Here is a 23,627-nt window from a genome sequence, read left to right on the forward strand (position 1 = left end):
TCAATCCAGTCCTTGACTCTGGGAGCCAGCCTTACCGTGCTCTGCTGTGAGAACCCCACTCCTGGGCTGTTCACGCACAGCCTCTGGCAGGTAAGCTGCTTGGATTGTGCAATCAAATGACACTAGCCAATATCTCTGGTCCCAGACACAACCCTAGGAACCTCTGTCTTGCAGTGTCCAGTTCTGCCCGCTGGACGCTGCAAGCTTATAGGAGTTTGTCAATTTAACAAAGAAATTGACATGTACCAGGCTTGTTATCCCAAGGGGAGTTTCTGACATGCTTCAAACCAAACACACTGCTTCAGGTAGAATAAACAAAACAAATGTATTAACTATAAAGATAGATTTTAAGTGGTTATAAATCTAAGCATAACAAGTCAGAGTTGGTCAAATGAAATAAAATCAAAACTCATTCTAAGCTGATCTTAACACTCTCAATGCCCTTACAAATGTAGATGCTTCTCACCACAGGCTGGCTGGTTGCCCTTCAGCCAGGCTCTCCCCTTTGATCAGCGCTTCAGTCACTTGGTGGTGATGGCTGTAGATGTAGGTGGAAGAGAGGAAGAGCATAGCAAACGTCTCTTCCTTTTATCATGTTCTTTCCTCCCTCTTCGCTTTGCCCCCACCCCCTTCAGAGTCAGGTGAGCATTACTTGGAGTCTCTCCAAGCAAGGTTGAACAATTTCACTGGTGTGGCCTCATGCAGGTGAGTCATTGCATTGTGGCCCCCTTGCTGGACCATGGTTGTTGATGGTTGTTTGACACCCCACCTGGGTCTTGGTTACTTTCCTTGCTGTTGCCTCTGGGGAGCTAATATCTGGCTGATTCCCCCAACTTACAGCATGTTTTGGTGACAACCATACTACACAATCCTCATCACTTCATATGCATTAATGATATACATATATGGATAGAGAAATGACTTTCAGCAGATCATAACCTTTCCCCTGATACCTTACAAGGCATCTTTTATACGTAAGATCACGATTATATGAAAATGAGGAAGATGGGGGTTACAGCACGCTCCCCCTAGGCATAGAATGTCACAAACACCTCCTTTTATGTTGCATTGTTACCCAGTGGGGAAAAAGGACAGTTTGTTCTCTGGACAGGCTGGGAGACATCAGTGTGAATGTTATGTGGCTGCCTGAATGGGTCATTAAAAAGGAAGGACTGGCTGAGGGTGGCCCCCTAAGACGGCAAATCCACTCACCAGGACACGGACACCTAGTAGCCTGCGCCCCAGAGGGGGATGGATTTCGCTCAGCAGGGAGGCTGAGCAAACCCCCCAGCTGGAGAACAAAGGGCTGGGAAAGTGGAAGGTGGGGTTAGGAGCTGGCTGTGGGAAGGAGTCGGGGCTCTCACCTAGGAACTGACCACGGAGGTCAGACTGAGACAGAGCCTGAACAGAGGTGTTCACCGCAGCTTGGCTGGGCTCTGGGCGGAGCAGGACGGACTTGGGCCGGGCTTTAACCTTCATTTCTCTGTGCTCACCTACAGCCCTCCTGTGCTGTGCAACAGCTGACTGCTGAACCCGGCTGTTTTGACAACACTGAGTGTCACCACAAATACGTAATGAGGGGCATTAAGTCTGTGCCGGGAGTCTGTCCCAGCTGGGCTCACTGAACTGAGCTCACAGGGTGAGGCAGGACGGTCAGTCACAGGAGGCGGTAAGGCCCAATGGCCTGCCCTGAAGGAAGCGTGAGACCCTTTGGGGGTCTGGCACACTAAAGGGTTCCTCCAAGAGACTGTTCCAAAGCTGGGGGTGTAGCACCGATTCTGTGGATCCACATCACACAGGGACAGACACACACCATGCACAACCACACATGCAACCACACACCATGCAGTGTCACCCACAACCACAGATACCCCATGCACCCACACAGGGACAGACACACACCTTGCACAGCCACATACAGGCTATCACAACCACACCAGGCACAGCTGCACATGCACAACCTCACACACAAAGCCACATATGCATGTTTACACACAAACACCATGTACAACCACCCACCGTGCACAACCACACACACACACCCACTCTCCATGCACAACCATAGGTACACACACACAATCACACGCACAGCTATACACACACATGAATGTGCACATGCAACACAACCACACAGGCCGGCCAGGGGAGGGGGCAACTGTGGGTGGCACCCGGGGAGTTAAAGGTTGAGCTGTAGCTTGTGTTTGCGCAGCTGGACTCATCACAGCAGCTAAAGGCTGGTCAGTGGCCAATGAGAAACTGGGAGGGGGGAGGGCTCCAACTGCATCAGGGGGCTGTGGGAGACATAAAGGGAAGGGTGAGACACCCCCCCCCCCCCAGTGTGATCCTGATGCTTCTCAAGGGCAACCCACACTGGTGAGATCTGCCTGCTGCCAGTATATGCTCCAGCCAACCTGGTCTTTTCCTCTGTTCTCCCTGCCCCACTTTCTTCTCTTCTCTTCTGTCCCATTTGGAATCTCCACTCTGTTCTTCCCCACATCCTTCTCCCTCTGCTCTCTCCCAGTCTCTCTCCTCTAACCACTCCTTCCTTCTCTCACTCCTTTTTTCAGTTCATTCTTTCCTTTCCATCACTCTTTCTTTCTTTCTCCTTTTAATTTGTTCTTTCTTTCCTTCTCTAATGCATTCTTTTATTTCTATAGTTCATTCTTTAATTCTTTTTCTCACTCATTTCTTTTTCCTTTGCTTTCTTTCCTTAATCCTTCTTTCTTTCATTTATTCCATCTTTCACTTGGTTCTTTCTTTCCTTCTTTAATTCCTTTTCTGTTTTGCTCATTCTTTATTTCATTCTTTTTTTTACTTGTTCATTCTTTCCTTCTTTAGTTCTTTCCTTCATTCCTTTGTTTTTTTCTAACATTTTTCACTCATTTTTCTTTCCTTCTTTAGTTCATCCTGTATTTTGTTTCTTCCGTCTTTTGTTCATTCTTTAATTCTTTCACAGGAGCATAAGCATGGCCAGACTTGGTCAGACCAATGGCCCATCTAGCTCTGTGTCCTGTTGTCCAACAGTGTTCAGTGCTTCAGAGGGAATGAACAGAACAGGGCAATTATCAAGTGATCCTTCCCCTGTCGTCCAGTCCCAGCTGCTGGCAGTTGGAGATCTAGGGACATCCACAGCATGGGGTTGAACCCTTGACCATCTTGGCCAATAGCCATTGATGGGCCTATCCTCCATAAACTTACCTAATTCCCTTTTGAACCCAGTTGTAGTTTTGACCTTCATAACATCGCCTGGCAACGACTTCCACAGGTTGACTGTGCATTGTGTGAAAAAATACTTTCTTTAATTAGGTGACCCCTGGTTCTCATGTTATGCGAACACTTCCTCATTCACTTTCTCCACATCAGTCCTGATACTATAGACCTCTATCATGTCCCCCCTTAATCGTTTCTTTTTTAAGCTGAACAGTCCCAGTCTTTTTAATCTCACCCCATACGGAAGCTGTTCCATACCCCTAATAATTTTTGTTGCCCTTCTCTGTACCTTTTCCAATTCTAATGTATCTTTTTTGAGATGGGGCGACCAGAGCTGCATGCAGTATTCAAGGTGTGGCCGTGCCATGGATTTACATAGCGGCATTATGATATTTTCTGTCTTATTATCTATCCCTTTCCTAACGGTTCCTAACACTGTTCGCTTTTTTGACTGCCAGTTCACATGCAGCAGATATTTTCAGAGAACTACCATGATGACTCCAAGGTCTTCCTCGAGTGGTAACAACTTATTTAGACCCCATCATTTTGGAAAACATAATCTCAACTCTACATACAATGTGCATTATTTTGCATTTATCAACACTGAATTTCCTCCAATTCATTTTTTGCTTGTTTTTTCTTGAATTCATTCTTTTTCACTCATTCTTTCCTTCTTTAGTTTGTTCTTTCATTTCTTCTCTTTCATTTATTCTGTAATTCTTTTGCTCATTCTGTGTTTCCTCCTTCAATGTGTTCTTTGTTGCTGGTTCTTTCTTTAATTCATTTTTTCACTCAGACATTCTTTCCTTCTTCAGTTCGTTCTTTCTTTCATTCTCTTTCATTCTTTTTGTATCTCACTCTTTCCTTCTTTAGTTTATTCTTTCATTTCTTCCGTCTTTCATTCCTTCTTTAATTCTTTCACCGATTCTTTATTTCCTCCTTCAATTCACTTTTTGCCTGTTCTTTTTTTAATTTGGTCTTTCTTTAATTCACTCCTTCTTTGCTCATTCGTTCTTTCAGTCTTTCTTTAACTCGTTAATTCTTTTATTCATTCTTCCATTCCCCCTTTATTTTGTTCTTTGTCTCTTTAGCTCCTTCATATTTCCTTATTCTTCATATCCCTCTCCTGGCTCTCTCTCTCTCTTGCACATACATTCAGAGTTGATGCCCTTATAAAGCAGACTACACATGCTCTTTTCACTTCCTGCACTGCACACACAAGCGCTCTTCAACTCCCGCTCAGCCGTTTATAACCCCAGCTGTTGGCAAACAGCAGGCAAAAAAACAAACTGCTTAGCCAGTGGCTTGAGGCAGAGGGAGAGTTTGCTCGATCCCTCCTTGCCTCCGGATCACCGAGCCCCCGGCCCCGACCCCTTTCGCCAGGAGGGTAAGTTTGGGGGAGAGCTGCCAAGGGGGAGCGGTGGCTGGGGACGGGGCCAGCTGGGCCAAGGGGACTGGAGTGTGTCACACGTGTGTGACTGGGGCAAAGCGATCGTTGTGCAGCCCACGTGGCAGGGCAGCCAGGCCAGGCGCAGCCCAGCCCTGTATTGATTCTGGGCTATTTTTGGGGAGGGGTAGGGCCATGTGGCTGGCTGTGCTGGAGCAGGAAGCGAAGGTGAGGGGGACTCGCGGAGGCTGCTGGGTGGGGGGAGGCCATGCTGGAGAGGGGGCTTGAGTGGATTACAGAGCTGGGCCGTTGGAGGGATGGGGGCTCTGGAGGGGAGACCCCTGCGATGGGGGTACCCCAGAGTGCTGTCAGCTGTCAGAGAAGCCTGTCATGAGAATCCTGGCAGCTGGGGCCCAGTACCTCCACTCCCGCCAGGGGGTCGTGGGACAGCGCAGGGGCAGGGCAAGCCCCTCGGGGCTGATCTTCCCCCAGGGCACAAATCTTTGGCTGGCCCATCCCCCTGTGAGGGAGCAGTGGGGCCCCTGGCCCTTCCCCCGGGGGGTTATTCCCTTTTGAAACCATTTTCCCCCCTAAATTCCTCTTTCTTAACGTTCTCTCATCCCACCTTTGGAGATTTGCAAACTCAGCAGAGCCCCAACCATTTTATCTCCCCTTGGAAATGAGCCCCGTGTAGGGTCAGCCCCGGGCCAAGGCAAGCCTGGGCGGGATGGTGTGGTTTCCAGCCCCATGTCGCTCCGGCCCCTTCACTCCAGGTTCCAAACTTGTGCCTCGTTTCAGGGAGCGCTGCCCCACTCCCCCACCTTGGTCTCCTTCACAGTCTCTGCCCCCAGCCCCGGCAGGGGGGGGGGGGTGCCTGGCTCTGGGATCGGGTTGCTCCAGCTGGATTGGCTGTCGCTTTCCTCAGTACTTAATTTGTGCCAGAGCTCAATTTCCCCCAGTGCTTAATTTGTGCCCCGGCACCTTCGGGCTTGGCAGTTCATGGCCCCCGCATCGCTGGGCTTGGCAGAGCATGGCCCCCACATCGCACCTCTGAATTTGCCTTGTCAGTTAAGAAAGCAAAACAATTGCTTGAGCCCCGGCACCTAATTGCTTGAGCCCTGGCACCTTTTTCGTTACAAATCAAGCACTGGCTTTCCCATGTGAAATCCCGTGTTGGTATTTCAGAGAGTCACAGATCCCAAGGCCAGCCCAGCTCACTGCGACCAGCTCGTCTGACCTCCAGCTGCCCTGACCGAGTTCGTGTTTGAACGAGAGCGAGACCAGGTGGGTGAGGTAACCCCGCTCATTGGACCGACTTCTGTCCAGTTTTCCAGCTCTACAGAGACCAGCACAGCTACTGTGACCCTGCAAACACGGCGGAGCTAGAGCAGATCTAGAAAAACAGTCCGTCTCCATTTCCTGCCCAGGTGGACTAGCTCTCCCGGCCCTGGCGGGTGTTTCCCCGGCCTCACTCGTAGCATCTGTGACTTTCAATAGGAGGAAGGATGGCCCAAGGGTTAGGGTGCTAGTCTGGGACTGGGTAGACCTAGATTCAGTTCCCTGCTCTGCCACAGACCTGGGGCAGGTCACTTGGCCTTTCCATGCCTCAGTTTCCTCATCTGTACAATAGGGATAATTGGCTGGTCTGTGTGAGGATACAAAGGCATTGAGGGGCTGAGACCCAATGGGCCAGGTAAGTCTCTAAGACAGATGGATACTGTGCTGTTTACTCCCTCTTCCAGACTGGTACGGCAGAGGTTAAATAAGACCAGATCCCTGCAGCACCACCCTCCTATGCTTTGCCATTTATTTAGAGAGGGGAGGGGCAAGGAGAGAAAGTGGGAGGGGGCAAGCAGGAGATGGGAGGGGCAAAGAATGAGCCAGTCGCTCTGTGTCCCCAGCCTGTGGAGCCGGGATGGCGCTGACGCTGCAGCAGGCGTACCATCGGCGCTGGTGGATGGCGTGCACCGCCATCCTGGAGAACCTCTTCTTCTCCGCCGTGCTGCTGGGCTGGGGCTCCCTGCTTATCATGCTCAAGCATGAAGGCTTCTACTCCAACATGTGCACAGGTGAGAAGGGCGGGGCACAGAGAGAGTGGGAGGGACCAAGCTGGAGAGGAGAGGGGAAGGTCAAAGAGAAAATGGAAGGGGCCAAACATGAACGGGGAAGGACAATAACATGGGAGGGGCCAAGCAGGAGAAGGGTGGGGGATGATATGAGGAGTGGAGGGCAAAGGGAAGTAATGGGAGTGGGCAATCAGGGGATGAGCCAATATTAGGAGGGGCGTGGCCAAGCAGGGGAGGGGTGGAGCCTGAGATGGGGTGGGTGGAGCCACGGGAAGATGTTGGAATGGGCACGTGTGGGAATGTGGGTGTATTTGGGGCATGGCCAGGGCTCAGACCCTGCAGAGGCTCCACAGAGCTGGGTTCCTCCCCGGATCAGCCAGGCTGGTCCTGGCCCCTCGTCCCAAGTGGGTGGGACAGGCCCTGCGGGGTGGATGGGTCTGACAGGGTCTGGGTCGCTCTGCCTGCCACGAGAGACAGCCAGCCACACACAGCCTGGAGAGGGACAGACGGACCTGTGGGAGATTGACGGGCACCATGCTATTGGCGCCTCCCACCAACCCCAACTGCTTAGGGCCAGGCCCCCCTCAATGGGCCCCGGGCACTGATGTACACGTCTGCCCCGTGCCAGGCTGTTCTGGGACTCATCCTGCCTTGGCCCCCCTGACACCCACCCCATGGGGCTGCAGCATGCCCATGGACAGGGTGACAGCGAGACTGGCGCTTGGCACAGACCCCACCAGGTGTGGCGCCATACAGCATTCCTGAGCCAGGGCTGGGAGGCTGGAGACCCTCAGGGACTCCTCTGCCTCACCCCTGCCCCCAATGGGATCCCGCTCCCCGCATGGGAACCCCTGCCCCTCCCATCCCCCCTTGCCTCCTGTCCCCCCATGGGAATGGTCAAGGCTGAATCCCCACTCTGTCACTCCGAGTGCAGAAATCAGGGGCAGCTCAATGTTTTTTGCCGCCCCAAGCACGGCAGGCAGGTGGCTTTTGGCCTGCGGGAGGTCCGCTGGTAACGCAGATTCGGCGGCATGCCTGCAGGAGGTTCACCGATCCCGCGGCTAGCCGCCGCCGAAGCCGCGGGACTGGCGGACTTCCAGCAGGCATTCCACCGAACTGCTGCCCTCACGGCGACTGGCAGGCCGCCCCCCGCGGCTTGCTGCCCCAGGCACGTGCTTGGTGCGCTGGTGCCTGGAGCCACCCCTGGCAGAAATGGGGGCCCGCATGGATTTTAAAAATTAATATTGGCCACTCCAGGCTTGTATTAAACTCCCAAGATTACAGCTTCTCCCTGACCTTGGCTTGGTAAATGCTGCCACCACCCAAATGCAAAACCCCCCTTTGAACCCAGGAAGGAGCACTTGGGAATTCCTCCCTGTGGGGCACCCTCAAGCCCTTTCACCCCCACTCTGGGGAAGAGCTGAGAAAGGAAACAAAAGAAATTAGCTGTGGCTACCAGCTAATTAAACAACATGCACAAACCTCTTCGGACACCAAAAATCCAATCCTGTTCTTAAACAAGGTAAATTTTATTAAAAACAAAAAGGTAAAAAAATTACATCTGGAACTTAGGCTTTTTGCTAGATCTTAACAAATCAAGCACCCAAAACAGCTTTCTTGGGGGTTCAGCTTAAAGGTTACAAGCAAACAAAAGCATCCGGGGTTAGCACAGAGGAGATCCACAAGCCAAAAGGAAGAAAATAACCTGATCGCGTCTAGCTAAACACTCTGATCTACTTACACATGTGGAGTTCAGAGAAGTAGTTCTAGGCGTGACCTGATGATTTGTGATCATACCTGGCTTAGCTGCTGATAGCACGGCTGCTCTGTCCCTCCAGCCCAGAGAAAAACAGACAAAGGCAAAGTTTCTTTCCCAATTTAAAAAAGTTCTACCTTCTCATTGGCTCTTTTGGTCAGGTGCCCACTTTTTTTTTCTTTACCTGGGGGACTTTTTAACTTTTTGCAGGTAAAGCAAGTAAAGAACAGCTACCAAGAGGGATTTTACAGCTAACTGGCTGGCTGGGAGTCCATCCAAGGGAGCTACCCCCCAACTTTATTTATCACAGGAACCCTGACCCTCCCCCTGAGAGTCCCCTCCTCTCCCTTGCCTCCTGTCCCCCCATGGGAACCCTGACCCTCCACTGAGAGCCCCCTGCTCCTCCTTTGCCCCCTGTCTCCCCATGGGGCCCCCTCAACCCCTAGTGAGACCCCCCACTGAGAGCCCCGCTTGAATCCCATGAAATCTCTTGCCTCCTGCTCTCCCATGGGACCCACCTAACCCCCATGGGACCCCTGTTCCCCCACTGAGAGCTTCCCTGCCCCCCATGAGCCTCCTTGCTCCCTGACGAGACTCTTTGCTCCCCCAATAGCTTCCCCCGTGGGCCTCTGCCCAGCCATGGAGTGAGAGGTGGGTACGGCCCCCGGGGCAAGGGAGGTCAGGGTGGGGGTCTCCCCCCGGGGCTGGGGAGGGTCTGACTCTGCGAATGTCTCCAGGCGAAAACAGGACCAATGGCTCGGCTCTGGGGCTTCCCCCACACCACTGGCCTAGCTGCGTGGAGCAGGAAGAGATGCTGAACCTGGGCTTCACCATCGGGTCCTTCCTGCTGAGCGCCGCCACCCTGCCCCTGGGGGTGCTCATGGACCATCTGGGGCCCCGGCCCCTCCGCCTCCTCGGCAGGTGCGGGGCGGCCCGGGGGTCAGGAACCCCCGGGGGGAGTAGGGGTTCTGTGGAGATGGGGATGGAGGCCATGGATTGGAAGCTGTGGCCCTGAGGAAACAGGGCTGGGTCCTAAGATGGGAGAGGTGGCTGGGAGGGTGCGGGGACAAGGTAAAGGGAGGGGGAGATGTCCACTGGGGATATCCCAAGGTGGGGGGTGCCGGAGGTGCCCATGGTGGGGGCTGAGTCCTGTGGGGGTGGGGGCCTCGGGGATACATGTAGAATGGCTAGATCTCAAGGTGTGGGCACTGGGGGAGATGTCCATGGGAATGGAGGGATCCCAGGGTTGGGGAGGGGCCCATAGGCGGGGAGTGCTCATTACTGCCCTGTGCCCCTGCAGTTTCAGCTTTGCTGTCTCCTGCGCTCTGATGGCCCTGGCTGCCTATGACCCCCCAGGTGAGGTGAGGGCTCCTCCCCACAGCTCCCCACCCCCTTGTCTTCCCAGCAGCCCCACAATCTTCCTGAACCTGATCCATCCCTCCACTGACACAGTCCTCCATCTCCACTGCTTATCTCACGTTCTCCCATCCCCCAAACCCACAGCCCCGCGCGCCTCCACTCTCCTGTCCCCCCAAACCCCCAGCCCCGCGCTCTTCCGCTCTCCCGTGCCCCCAAGCCCCCAGCCCTGCACTCCTCTGCTCTCCTGTCCCCCCAAACCCACAGCCCCGTGCTCCTCCAGTCTCCCATCCCCAAATCCCCAGCCCTGTGCTTCTCTGCTCTCCTGTCCCCCCAAACCCACAGCCCTGCGCTCCTCCGCTCTCCCGTCCCCAAATCCCCAGCCCTGCGCTCCTCTGCTCTCCCATCCCCCCAAACTCCCAGCCCTGCGCTCCTCCGCTCTTCCATCCCCCCAAACCCCCAGCCCCGCGCTCCTCCGCTCTCCCATCCCCCCAAATCCCCAGCCCCGCGCTCCTCCGCTCTCCCGTCCCCCCAAACCCCCAGCCCCGCGCTCCTCCGCTCTCCCGTCCCCCCAAGCCCCCAGCCCCGCACTCCTCCGCTCTCCCATCCCCCCAAACCCACAGCCCTGCGCTCCTCTGCTCTCCCATCCCCCCAAATCCCCAGCCCTGCGCCCCTCCAGTCTCCCATCCCCAAATCCCCAGCCCTGCGCTCCTCCGCTCTCCCGTCCCCAAATCCCCAGCCCTGCGCTCCTCTGCTCTCCCATCCCCCCAAACTCCCAGCCCTGCGCTCCTCCGCTCTCCTGTCCCCCCAAACCCACAGCCCTGTGCTCCTCCGCTCTCCCGTCCCCCCAAACCCACAGCCCTGCGCTCCTCTGCTCTCCTGTCCCCAAATCCCCAGCCCCACACTCCTCCGCTCTCCTGTCTCCCCAAACCCACAGCCCTGCGCTCCTCCGCTCTCCCGTCCCCAAATCCCCAGCCCTGCGCTCCTCTGCTCTTCCATCCCCCCAAACCCCCAGCCCCACGGTCCTCCGCTCTCCCGTCCCCCCAAACCCCCAGCCCCGCGCTCCTCCACTCTCCCGTCCCCAAATCCCCAGCCCCGCGCTCCTCCGCTCTCCCGTCCCCCCAAACCCCCAGCCCTGCGCTCCTCCGCTCCCCAGTCTCCCAATACCCCAGCCCTACGCTCCTCCTCTCTCCCATCTCCAAATCCCCAGCCCTGTGCTCCTCCTCTCTCCCATCTCCAAATCCCCAGCCATGCGCTCCTCCACTCTCCCATCCCCCCAAACCCACAGCCCTGCGCTCCTCCACTCTCCCGTCCCCCCAAACCCACAGCCCTGCGCTCCTCCGCTCTCCTGTCCCCCCAAATCCCCAGTCCTGCGCTCCTCTGCTCTCCCATCCCCAAATCCCCAGACCTGCGCTCCTCCGGTCTCCCATCCCTTCAAACCCACAGCCCTGCGCTCCTCCGGTCTCCCATCTCCAAACCTCCTGCCCTGCGCTCCTCTGCTCTCCTGTGCCCCCAAACCCTGAGCCCTACGCTCCTCTGCTCTCCCGTCCCCCCAAACTCCCAGCCCTTCGCTCCTCTGCTCTCCCATCCCCTCAAACCCCCAGCCCTGCGCTCCTCCGCTGTCCCAATCCCCCCAAATTCCCAGCCCTGCACTCCTCCTCTCTCCCATCCCCCCAAACCCACAGCCCTGCACTCCTCTGCTCTCCCATCCCCCCAAACCCACAGCCCTGCGCTCCTCTGATCTGCCATCCCCCCAGTTCCCCAGTTCAGACTCATCTACTCTCCCTGCCTCTCTCTCCCCCAGTTCTCTCCCCACTGATTTTCCTCGGCCTGTCCCTGAATGGCTTCGGGGGTATCTGCCTGACATTCACCTCGCTGACGGTGAGTGTGGGCACTGTGCCCCCTGGGGGGGAGGGGCTGTGCCTGTCACTGTGGGGCAGGAGGGAGCATTGAGCCTCTTGGGATGGCCGGCAGGGGGCAGCAGAGCGGGGGAAGGGGTACCATGCCAGCCCTCCTCAGGGGCACAAAACATCTTTGGTCCGAAGGCTCCCCCTTGGATGCCCAGAGGGGTCAGTGCCCTAGTCTCCTCCTGGCCCTGGGCCGCGGGGGCCTGAACCCCACAGCTGAGTACCGAGGAGGCAGGTGGCGTGGCAGGACTCTGGCCTGGAGTCACATGGCGGGGGAGTGACTAGCTCCCCTGCCTGTTTCTGGGTCCCCACGGCTCCCTGCCGGGCCCTGCCCTGCCGAGGAGGCCTGCACCCGAGAGTGGGGGTCACAGCTCGCTCAGCCACTCCTGCCCCATGCGGGGCTTGGTCCAGGGGCATGGCGCAGCACCTAGCTCTCAGGGTGGGGCCCAGCCTGGGTCCCCAGTGTGTGGGGAGGGGGCTGTGTGGGTGTGTGTGGTGCTCGCTGGCAGGGAGCTCTGTGCCGTCTCTCACCAACTCCCAGGGCTGGGCATGCTCTCCCCTCCTTGCTTTGGGCTGATGTGCCACTCGCCTGCCTTCCACATCCACAGCTCCCACTGCTCTGGGCCAGGCGCTGAGCCATCTGCCTCCTGGGTGCCTTTGGATGGGCCTGACTGGCGGCTTGCACGGTGCGGGGGTGGGAGGGGGCACTGGCCTGGTGCCCAGCGTGGCTGGGTGGGGCTGGTTGCCCTGTGGGGTAGGGACAGGGCCAAGCTCTGAGCCTGGCACAGGAGGGCCTTGTGCTCCTGCTTGGGTCAGGTGGCGGCTGGGGCTGTGTTCGCCCCATGCCGAATGCTCCTGTCTGCGTTGGTTGCTGAGGGATGGGTAGGTGCGCACTGCAGTCCTGGGCTCACAGGGGAGGCCGGTTGGCGGGAATGTCACTGCAGGGTTTCCGTCAGGGCTGGGTCCCCAGTTGGTGGAGCTGGGCCCCGGAGGACAGGCTGGGGTGTTCTTGGGGGCCATGTCCCCATACCAGCTGCAGGGCCGGGCGTGATCCCGCACACCGCCCGCTCCGTGAGGGGGTCTGACCCAGGGCTTGTGCACATGCTGCACGCAGCGCTCTGAGCCGGGAAGGGTGCCAGCACTGGGTGCCAGCGAGTCCTCGGGGCCAGGCTGCTGGGTGACCTTGGCAAAGGGCTGGGCGGAGCAAAGTGGGCAGCACTGCAGCCTCTGGCATGGGGCACTGCCTGGGTCAGGGGAGGGGGAAATCTCTCCATCCAGCACATGAGGGGTTAGGGTTACACCCTCCCCACCCCCGTGTTGCATCTTGGCACAGGCACAGCCCCCCCGCCCACCCAACCTGCCAGCAGTCACGTGACCTGGGCAGGTAGCTGGCAGCCAATAGGAAGGCAGGATCTCGGCGCACACCCCCTGCCCCAGCGCTGGGAGGGGAGAGGGGGGGCAGGGCATGTGTTGGAGCTGGCCTGTTTTCTAAACCAAGGTGCCCTGCTGCTTGCGGCTGCATCTGGGGGAGGGGAGGAACAGGCCTGATCCCCTCCCCCATGGGGCCCCAACACTGTCCAGAGCTGGGATCCAGCCCTAACCCTCCCCCCATGGCACCCTCACCCTGTATCTAGGATCCCTCCCCAGGGGGAATCCAGGCCTCCTCTCCCCTTCCCCCACCCACTGCTCCTCTAGTGAGACCCCCCCCCTCAGTGGGGGTCAAAGGGAAATGGCTGCCCCCAGGCCTGAGTAGATCTGGGCCCCTCAGGGCAAGTCGGCCTGAGCTGGGCAGCAGGGAGGGCCCTGCAGCAGGGAGAGGTGCTGTCGATGGGCTGGGATGGGGGGAGGGGGGAAGAGATTGGGGAGGGCCAGAGGCCTGTCCTGGTGCCAGGGTTGTCCCCCCCACCCCGCCGCCTCTCCCCACACTAACATCTCTGCTCTGTGTCCTCCCCAGCTGCCCAACATGTTTGGGAACCTGCGCTCCACCTTCATGGCGCTGATGATTGGCTCGTACGCCTCCTCTGCCATCACCTTCCCCGCAGTCAAGGTACGGGGGCCTCTCGATGTGGGGGCAGGTTCAACCCCCCCCTTTCCTGCCCCAGATCAGTGGGTGGCCTTGACTGCTGGATTGGGGGGGGGGCTCACAGAGAGCCTATCAGCGCCTCTGGGTTACGTGGGGAGAAATGAGGGGTATCAGAGTGACCCCTGCCCAAGATGCCAGCCAGACCCTCCCTGTCCCATCTGCCCCACTAACCTCCTGCTCCCCTGCTCCCAGCTGATCTACGATGCCGGCGTCTCCTTCAGCACCATAATGCTGACCTGGTCGGGCCTGGCCTGCCTCATCTTCCTCAATTGCCTGGTCAACTGGCCCAAGGAGTCCTTCCCGGCGCCCGAGGAGGCCAACTACACGTGAGTGAGGGTGGGGGAGCTCCAGCCTTTCCCAGCAGGGGGTGCTGTAGGGAGCAGGGTGGGGGAGCTCCCAGCAGACAGTGGCAGGTCTCCCCCAGCAGGGGGCGCTGTGGGGGCAGTGGCAGGTCTCCCCCAACAGGGGGCGCTGTGGGGGCAGTGGCAGGTCTCCCCCAGCAGGGGGCGCCGGTTCTCCTCTCACCCCCCCTTTCCCGGGTCAGGAAGAAGATCAAGCTGAGCGAGCTGGCACTGGATCACAGGGTGACAGGCGATCGGTTCTACATCCATGTCACCACCGTGGGGCAGCGCCTGAGCCAGAAGGGGTCGTGCCCGCAGGGGGGCAAGGAGCTTTGCCCATCCACACAGGACCTGTGCCACGGGGCCACAGTCCCTGCCGAGTGTGAGTGCCACATGCCCCCTGGGCTCAGGGTGCTAGCTGGGGGCAGGGGAAGTCCTGCTGCAGCACCCCCTGCTGGGCTGTGTGCACCCTGGGTGGGCAAGGTTTGGGGGCTGCTGGGCTTCCCCAGAGTGTGTGCGGGGAGGAGGTTCAAGGTGTATAGGGGGAAGGGCTTCCTGAGGAGGGCAGCGTGACAGGGCCACCCAAGAGTGTCTGAGGGGCTCAGGGTGTCTGATACCCCCTCAGGGGAGCAATATGTATGAGGGGGTTCTGTCAGACTGCGGGGTGCAGGGGGGTGCAGGGCTCTCCCAGGCTAGGGGGTGCAGGGGGTGCAGTGCAGGGCTCTCCCAGACTGGGGGGTGCAGGGCTCTCCTAGGCTGGGGGGTGCAGGGGGTGCAGTGCAGGGCTCTCCCAGGCTGGGGGGTGCAGGGCTCTCCCAGGCTGGGGGGTGCAGGGGGTGTAGTGCAGGGCTCTCCCAGACTGGGGGGTGCAGGGCTCTCCTAGGCTGGGGGGTGCAGGGGGTGCAGTGCAGGGCTCTCCCAGGCTGGGGGGTGCAGGGCTCTCCCAGGCTGGGGGGTGCAGGGGGTGTAGTGCAGGGCTCTCCCAGACTGGGGGGTGCAGGGCTCTCCTAGGCTGGGGGGTGCAGGGGGTGCAGTGCAGGGCTCTCCCAGGCTGGGGGGTGCAGGGCTCTCCCAGGCTGGGGGTACAGGGGACCGTAGAGAGGTGCAGGGCTCTCCCAGGCTGGGGGGTTCGGGGGGTGCAGGGCTCTGCTAGGCTGGGGGTATGTAGGGAAGTGCAGGGCTCTCCCAGGCTGGGGGTACAGGGGGTGCAGGGCTCTCCCAGGCAGGGGGGTGCAGGGCTCTCCTAGGCTGGGGGGTGCAGTGCAGGGCTCTCCCAGGCTGGGGGTACAGGGGACTGTAGAGAGGTGCAGGGCTCTCCCAGGCTGGGGGGTGCAGGGGGTGCAGGGCTCTCCCAGGCAGGGGGGTGCAGGGCTCTCCCAGGCTGGGGGTACAGGGGGTGCAGGGCTCTCCCAGGCAGGGGGGTGCAGGGCTCTCCCAGGCTGGGGGGTGCAGGGGGTGCAGTGCAGGGCTCTCCCAGGCAGGGGGGTGCAGGGCTCTCCCAGGCAGGGGGGTGCAGGGCTCTCCTAGGCTGGGGGGTGCAGTGCAGGGCTCTCCCAGGCTGGGGGGTGCAGGGCTCTCCCAGGCTGGGGGTACAGGGGTATGTAGGGAAGTGCAGGGCTCTCCCAGGCTGGGGGTACAGGGGGTGCAGGGCTCTCCCAGGCAGGGGGGTGCAGGGCTCTCCTAGGCTGGGGGGTGCAGGGGGTGCAGTGCAGGGCTCTCCCAGGCTGGGGGGTGCAGGGGGTGCAGTGCAGGGCTCTCCCAGGCTGGGGGGTGCAGGGCTCTCCCAGGCTGGGGGTACAGGGGACCGTAGAGGGGTGCAGGGCTCTCCCAGGCAGGGGGGTTCAGGGGTGCAGGGCTCTCCCAGGCAGGGGGGTGCAGTCTGGGGCAGCAGGCGGTGTGTGGCGGGGGCTTCCCCAGGCGGTGTGTGGGCGGTGCTAGCCGTGCCCCCGACCGGCCGATCTCTGGCCCGGCAGCTGCTCCGTGCAAGGCCGGGTACCTCGTGCATCTGGCAGTGGCTCTGCAGGCCGCGGGGCGCTGCCTGGGTGTCTGGCTCCACCTGCTGGCGGGATCGGGGAGCTGCACCTTCCCCGGCCCGTCGCGCTGGATTGTACCTGCGGGATCTGGGGCGGCCCTAACCCCGGGGGGAGCGGAGCACGCAGCCCCCACGCGGCCAGCCTCTTGCACAGCTGCTAGGCTGAGCTCGAGTTTGGAGAGAACCCAGGAGTCCTGGCTCCAAGAACCCCCGCCCGCTCTAACCACTACATCGCACTGCCCTCCCAGAGCTGGGCTACCACCAGGAGTCCTGACTTCCACCCCACTCCTCCCCTCCCAGAGCTGGGGTAGAAGCCAGGAATCCAACAGTGCTGAGATTCACCTTTCCCACGCGAGAGCAGAGGTGGGCTGTGACAGGCGCCCCCGTCTGTGTGTAGGGGGGTGATGGGGAGTCTGGGGGTGACTCTGGCTGAGGCGGTCGGGGGGATGGGGTCTCTGATGGGGGGGGAGCCTGGGGGTGACTCTGGCTGAGGCGGTCGGGGGGATGGGGTGTCTGATTGGGGGGAGCCTGGGGATGACTCTGGATGAGGCTGTGGAGGGGATGGGGTCTCTGATGTGGGGGTACTATCGTGTCTGGTGGAGGAGATGTGGGGGTTGTCTGGGGCTGACAGTAACGTCTCCTCCTTGCCTTCTCCCTCCCCCGCCCCTGCCTGCAGACTCGATCCCCTTCCGCCGCAGCGTCTGCTCCCCCATCTTCCTGTGGAGCCTGATCCCCATGGGCATGACCCAGCTGCGCGTCATCTTCTACATGGCAGCGATGAACAAGATGCTGGAGTTCCAGGTGACGGGCGGCAGCCCGGACGGTGAGGGCCCGGTGGGGAGCGTGTCCTGGATCCACTGGTTCTGCTCCATGCCCAGCCTCTCACCAGTCCCTGGCCCCCAAGGCCCCATCCAGTTCCACAGGGGCAGGCCCATGGCCTCTAGGGCCCCAGCGATCCCTGTCTGTCTCCTCGGCTCCCGGGAGGTTTGTGCCCTTCGGGGCGCCGCGCTGTCAGGGATATCTGCAGCGGCAGCAGCCTTCCCAGACACGGGGGAACATTAGCCACCTGGCCCACGGGGTCGGAAAGGCCTTGGGTTAGCACAGAGAGGCAAAGGTTGGGCCATAGTCCAGCCTGGCCAGCCCCGGTGCAATTAGCCAGCCAAGCCGTTATGGTCTCTATCTCTATCTGGCTCCTTGTCAGCCCCGAGGCCTGGCCACCGGCCTCCTTTCCCCTTTGTTCTCCCGCTGGGGCCTTGGGGCTGCTTCTCGGCTGAGGGCTGGGAATGTCTCCTTCCTCCTGGCTGGTGGCTGCTAGGGGTGAACGGCCCGGCCGCTGGGGTTCCCGCTCTCTTGCTGGATTCTCCATTGATGTGGGTTGGTTTACGCCAGTCCTTTGCCGACCCTTCTTCCACCCCAGCCAGCCACGGGGGACACACACCTTGCGACTCTTGCTCTGCCCCAAGAACAGCTGGTTAACCCTTTGCACTCGTGTGTAGAGCAGTGCAAAGCACAGAGGGAAACTGAGGCACGCATGCGCCTCATAAACATAGTACCAAAATTCCCACTTGGTCACAAGGGGACATAGGCCAGGAGGGGGCAATGGGTGGGGTCCTGCTCTCACGGACCCACAGGGTGTGTACTGTGCCCTGGTGTTTCCCCTGCCCCTTGGAGGAGCCCCACAGAGGGCCCCGCTCTTCCTTAAGGGCCAGTCACGCGGCCTCCCCGCCTCTGGGCTCCACCGCGAGCTCTGTCCAGCGATGCCAAGCGAGGCAGGCTCCTGGCCACAGACTCACCCGCTCTTCGTGCCAATGTGATTTTCAGCACAAACCTGCCCTAACTCAGCCCGCCCGGCTCTCAGTCTGTCGTCCAAGGGCTGAGTTTGCCCGTCCGCCTGCAGGAGGGTCCCAGGGATCGCCTCGGGCTCCCACTGGTTTTATGGACCCTCCATCCAGGCCCCAGACTGTTACGGGACCCAACACCTCCTGCCCCCAGAACCGCTTTTAATCCTTTTGTGCCCACAAGTAGCAAGGCAAAGTACAGAGGGAAACTGAGTAATGCATAAAAATATCTCAGAAAATCATCACTTCCTCACAGGAGGGCATAGGGCATCAGGGGAAGCTGTGTGTGTGTGTGTGGGGGAGCTGTGTGTGTGGGAGTTAGGGTAGGAGGGGGAAACCGAGGAGAGCTGGGGGTGGGGGTTGGGGGGAGCTGGGGTAGGAGGGGGGAGGCAGAGGCCAGCAGGAGGAGCTGGGTGTGGGTGTGGGGGGGCGAAGGTGTGGGAGGAACATAGGCTAGAATGGGGGCGGGGACCTTCTCTCCAGACCCTTTATCCCTTGTCTGTGTCTCTGTCCCCCCCATTGACCGCAGTGCCGGAGGAGCTGATGGAGAAGGCTGAGGACACAGGTAGGAGCAGCTAGGGGGTAGCCGAGGCCAGCCCTGCCCCCTGCCCTTCCAGCACTGCTAGCTCCGGCAATGTCCGGAGCGGCCAAGAGACTAGGGAGTCCCGGTACCCTATGGGGCAGGAAGTGGGAGTGGGGTCTCCCACATGCAGTGGCCGATGGAGCGATGCCCTCCCCAGGTGCTGTGCTCTCCGCTATAGGGCAGAGGGATGGGGCCTGGGTGTAGGGTTCTCCCCCTGATGGGGAAGGGCATGGGCATAAGGGTCTCCTCCCTGATCAGGGTCTGGGGGTGGGGACTGGGCACAGGGGTCTCTGCTCTGATGGGGGTGGGGACAGGGCCTGGGAGTCTCCCCGGCAGTGGGGTTGGGGACAGGGCCTGGGCACCGGGTTCTCACCCTCTCCCCGACGGACAGTTGGGTTCTACGCCTCCATCTTCGGGGTCATGCAGCTGCTCTGCCTCGTAACCTGCCCCTTCATCGGCTACGTGATGGACTGGCGCATGAAGGACTGTGTGGACGGGCCGCTGGGCACGGGCGCCACTGTGGCAGCTGGGTGAGAGTGTGTATCCGGGGCACGGATCCAACTTGTGGGCCTGGGGGGGCGAATCCTGGTGCTGGTGTCCCGGGTCGCAGACCCCGCTGGGGGGACTGGGGTGTGTGTGTGAATCCTGGTGCTCATGCCCCGGGGCGCGGACCCCGCTGGGCTGGCTGGTGACTCTTCCCCCTGCCGTTCCCAGGGCCGGGGCTGAGAAGTCACCTGCTAGGCCCCGTTACCGCAAGATCCAGAAGCTCACCAACGCCATCCGGGCCTTCACCTTCACCAACCTGCTGCTGATGGGCTTCGGGGTCACCTGCCTCATCAATAACCTACCTCTGCAGGTACCGCCGGCCCCCTGCTCTGCTCCCCCACAGTGCTCCAGGCGGGTGCCGCCCCTGGCCCACTCCCCCTTGCCCCATGGCCTGCCAGAGTTGGTGCCACCCTGAGTCTCCTGTCCTTTCCCATGTGCCCCAGGCCCAATGGTCATTGTCTGCTGCTGATCCCCCATGGTGCCCCCCCACATTCTGATGCCCCCGTCTCTTCTCTCTGCAGTTTTTGACCTTTGTCCTTCACACCTTGGTACGAGGCTTTTTCCACTCCGCCTGTGGGGGTCTCTACGCCGCTGTGTGAGTCTCCCCCTCCCCCCCCGCTTGCCCCATCCTTCCTGCGTGCCCCTGCCACACTCAGAGCCCGGAGTGCTGGCTGGGGATGCCCACGGGGGCGTGACCCAGCAGCCGGGGACCCCTTAATCTTCCTGGGGGGCCAAGCCCAGCTGGCCAAGGCTGATGGAGTTGGGTGAGGGTCAGTCCTTTTTGATGGCCAAATATATGGGGGGAGGAGTACACACCAGCTGGTATGTGGAACAGGCGGGAGGGGAGATAGGGGGTTGTCCCCTCGATCCCACTCGTTCTCCTGTCTGCTGGGGCCATGGCAGAGGTTTGGGGTCACTAATCAAGGGGGGGGGGGCCTCACTCCTAGAACTTTGGTGGGGGCGGGGCCTGGTTACCTGGAGAGGCGCCAGGTGGGCAGAGCCCTCATTGGCCGCTTGGCCTGTGGTTGACAGGTACCCGTCCAGTCACTTCGGCACGCTAACTGGCCTGCAGTCGCTGATCAGCGCCATCTTTGCTCTGCTGCAGCAACCGCTCTTCATGGTCATGGTGGGGCCCCTGGCCGGCGACCCCTTCTGGGTAAGTGAAAGGGCCGTGACCCCCGGATCCCCTCCCCACAGACCTCAGGCTGGGGAGCCCCCGCCCCCACCCCGTGGAGCTAGCATATGGCAAGGGGCGGGGCAATACCAGTGCCTGACCCCGCCCCCAAGGGCTTAGACTCTGCCCCGCTCCGGGGCTGATCCACCAAGGGGTGAGGGGGGCTGGAGTGGGGGGGGATGGATCTGATGCCCCTTCCCCTGGCTGGGCAGGGGGCTCTGCGGAGGCCCCTGGCCCCGTTAGACCAGAGGTTGCCATTTGTCCCAGCTGAATGCGTTCGCTGACATTGGAGAGATGAGGGGTGGGGCTAGACCCAGGCTCCTCCTACCATTCTGAAAGGGGTCACAGGGACCTCCCTGCCCTTGGAGAAAAGGAGCATCTTTTGGTATACTGGGGGGAAGGAACAGGCTGGCTCAGGGAAGAGGGGAATGGGACATAGGGCCTTTCCCCTCTAGGGGGCGCTGGCTCTGATCTGACCCCAGGATGGGGTCACTGACTGGCTTGGGGGCGGGGGGGAGTGGGAGTCTTTCCCCTCTAGGAAGCGCTGGTCCCTGCGCCTGGCTGGCTTAGGGAGTGGGACAGTCCCTGGTGGGGCAGGTGCCTGTGTGCAGACTGGCAAAGCTGCCCAGTTGGCACTAAAAAGGTCTTGGAGTCCGAGCTCGTTGCCCCCCCGGGGGAGGAGTGCAGGGCTGTGGAGCGGGCCCCTTTCCCAGCATGCTGTGCAGTTAATAGGGGGTGGAGAAGGAACATATTTTGGTGGCTGAATCACTGAGTGGGTAGCTCAGCTGTGAGATGAAATCACTGATTTCCCCCCCTCCAAATCTCTCCCACTTGCCTTGCATCCCCCCCCCCCCCCGCAGGTCAATTTTGGCCTCCTGATCTTCTCTCTCCTGGGCTTCCTGCTGCCCTTCTACCTCTGCTACTTCCGGCGCGCCCTGCTCCGGGATCAGCCGGCGCTGGGAGAGAGCCCGGACCTGGCTGAGGGCGCCCAAGTCAAACTCCAGGACGGCGTGGCCCTCAATGGCATGCTGAGTGCTGACGACACTGCGGCATAGGGGGGGCTGGAGAATGGGGGGGGGGGAGAGCGTGGGTGACATAGAACAAAATGCCAGATCCGCTCATCAGACGATTGCCGAACAGATGGGATGAGACACTAAGAGCAGGAAAAAGAAACACTTGTAGGTTTCAATACGCGGGAGCCATGGAAATAACCGAGCTGCATCGAATTTCTAATAGCTTTTTTTATATATATCGAGAGAGCGAGAGAGAGAGAGGGCTATATATTTTGCAGGGAACTTTATAAAGCTCTATGCTGTAAATAACTAACCAAAGATCGGGGTGCGCTCCTAAGCCCCAAGTCAGGACGCGCCCTTCCCATAAAGATCTGCTGGTGCCGGATCAGGGCATTCAGGATAATCATTTCTAGCACTTACCTAGCCACTTTCATCTGTCAAACTGTGGTGGGTGAGTATCAGAATTCCCCCCCCCCCACACACACACCATGTTCTAGATGGGGAAACTGCCTAGCTGCCGAGTCCTGGGTTTGAATCGTAACTTCCCCCTCCCTGCCCTGCCTGACTGAGTCTTCGCCTATCAGCTAACATGGAGGGGTCAAACTTTCCTCACCCTGTTAGGACGTCCCTCGTTGGCCCACGCTGGGTTGTCGATAAAGTTTCCTTTAAAACAAATGAAAGGAAGTGTTTCTCCACGCAGTCAGCCTAGTGGAACTCTTTGCTGGAGGATGTTGTGAAGGCCAAGACTAACGGGGGTTAAAAAAAGAACTAGATAAGTTTATGGAGGACAGGTCCATCAATGGCTATTAGCCCGGGTGGGCAGGGATGGTGACCCTAACCTCTGTTTGCCAGAAGCTGGGAATGAGCGACAGGGGATGGATCACTTGATGATTCCCTGTTCTGTTCACTCCCTCTGCGGCACCTGACTTTGGCTACTGTCGACAGACAGGATACTGGGCTAGATGGACCTTTGGTCTGACCCTGTACGGCCGTTCTTATATTCTCTTCTAGCATGTCCTGTCTGCCAACGCTGGGATGTCGATAAAGTTTCTTTCTCTTCTAGGACATCCCCTATCTGCCAATATGGGGTGTTGATTAAGTTTCCCCTCCCTTCTCAGGCCGCCCCACACCAAGATACCCTCTATCTGCTAACTCTGGGATGTCAATCAAGTTTCTTTCTGTTATAGACACTCTCTGTCTCCTGACACTGGGGTGTTGATCCAGTTTCCCCTCCCCTATTTTATAAGCTGTGTATGGTGGCGTGGATCCCACCCCACCCCAGCAGAACCAGGCCCTGGGAGGTGTCTGGGGCGAGTGGCTGCCGGGGGTGTATTTCTCAGGTGCTCCGATTGGTCTCTTATTTGGGAGGGCCCAAACGTGAATGTCCACAAATGGTACTAAGGGTGGGTCCGATCCGACCGTGAGTTTTGAGTCTGGCTGCGGACCTCTCGGGGAATGGGTGCAAGGGCCGGGAGGGAGGTGCTTGAAATCACATCTATCGTTCCGGGCAGCGCTGGGGAGCAACCGCAGTTGGCCACCTTCCAGTGACATCGTTGCATCCATTCTCGGTGGTGTTGCCCCCCCTTCCTGGGGACCAGCGAAGGGGTTGCCCAGGAAGGGGTGGGAATGGGCCCCTGCCCCCTCCTCTCTGTAAGCCCCTCTCTCTCCCCACCCCCGTCGCCAGTGCTCCCCAGCCAGTGGGGGATTTAATTTATTGTTCTGTTTGTATGTTTCAGAGGAAATAAAAAGGCAAATATAAGGCTGGTAGTGATTGTGTCTAGGGGATCTGGGCCCCACCCAGTGATATCCCAGCTCTCTTGGGGCTTCCAGGAATCTCAGGACAAGGCCCCTCAGGAGGTGTCGTCTAAAGAACAGGGGCTCAAGTCTTGTCCCAGATCAAAAACGGGCCAAGAGGCAAGAATCGGAGAGCAAGATCAGCCAGGCAGGTTCCATCCTGGCAGAGGGTTAATGCCAGGTCTGCCGGCTCTGCACGGGTTCCCGTGTCTAAGCTCTTCGCGTGCTGGCAGAGAAGGTGAGTGGCAAAGCGGCAGCAGCTGCAACGGAGAGCACACCCAGTGCGGGAGGTCAGTCAAGGTGTAGCGAGGGAGCCCAGCAGGAGCGCTGCCAGCTTTTTTGCCACCCTAGGTGGTGGAAGGTCCCGCCCTGAAATGCCGCCCCCCACAGAGGCGGCGGAAGCTCCCGCCACCGAAATACCACCGCGGTCACCGCCCCCCAAATTGTAGCGCCCTAGGCGACCGCCTAAGTTGCCTAATGGATTTCGCTGGCCCTGGAGCCCAGAGGGACAGGAACGGGCAGCGTGCCGGGAGCTGGAATT

At 59.6% G+C, this 23,627-nt stretch overlaps 1 protein-coding gene across 2 annotated transcripts; it reads left to right on the forward strand.

Moving 5' to 3' along the window:
- Nucleotides 1-4,428: 4,428 nt before the first annotated feature.
- Nucleotides 4,429-23,051, forward strand: SLC43A1 (solute carrier family 43 member 1). 2 transcript variants are annotated; one of them, XM_054027933.1, is made up of 16 exons: nt 4,429-4,597; nt 5,783-5,881; nt 6,499-6,666; nt 9,157-9,340; nt 9,720-9,775; nt 11,580-11,656; nt 13,637-13,729; nt 13,958-14,091; nt 14,310-14,488; nt 16,815-16,961; nt 18,506-18,541; nt 18,951-19,089; nt 19,274-19,415; nt 19,627-19,700; nt 20,138-20,261; nt 21,140-23,051. In XM_054027933.1, exons 3-16 carry the CDS (start codon nt 6,513-6,515, stop codon nt 21,332-21,334), a joined length of 1,734 nt encoding a protein of 577 aa, XP_053883908.1. In that variant the 5' UTR covers nt 4,429-4,597; nt 5,783-5,881; nt 6,499-6,512; the 3' UTR covers nt 21,335-23,051. The 2 variants fall into 2 exon arrangements, with proteins under 2 accessions (XP_053883908.1, XP_053883909.1); XM_054027934.1 differs by lacking the exon at nt 4,429-4,597 and adding an exon at nt 4,803-4,825.
- Nucleotides 23,052-23,627: the final 576 nt, after the last annotated feature.

This window comes from Malaclemys terrapin, chromosome 4 (assembly GCF_027887155.1).
Source record: "Malaclemys terrapin pileata isolate rMalTer1 chromosome 4, rMalTer1.hap1, whole genome shotgun sequence".
Classification (NCBI taxonomy): domain Eukaryota; kingdom Metazoa; phylum Chordata; order Testudines; family Emydidae; genus Malaclemys; species Malaclemys terrapin.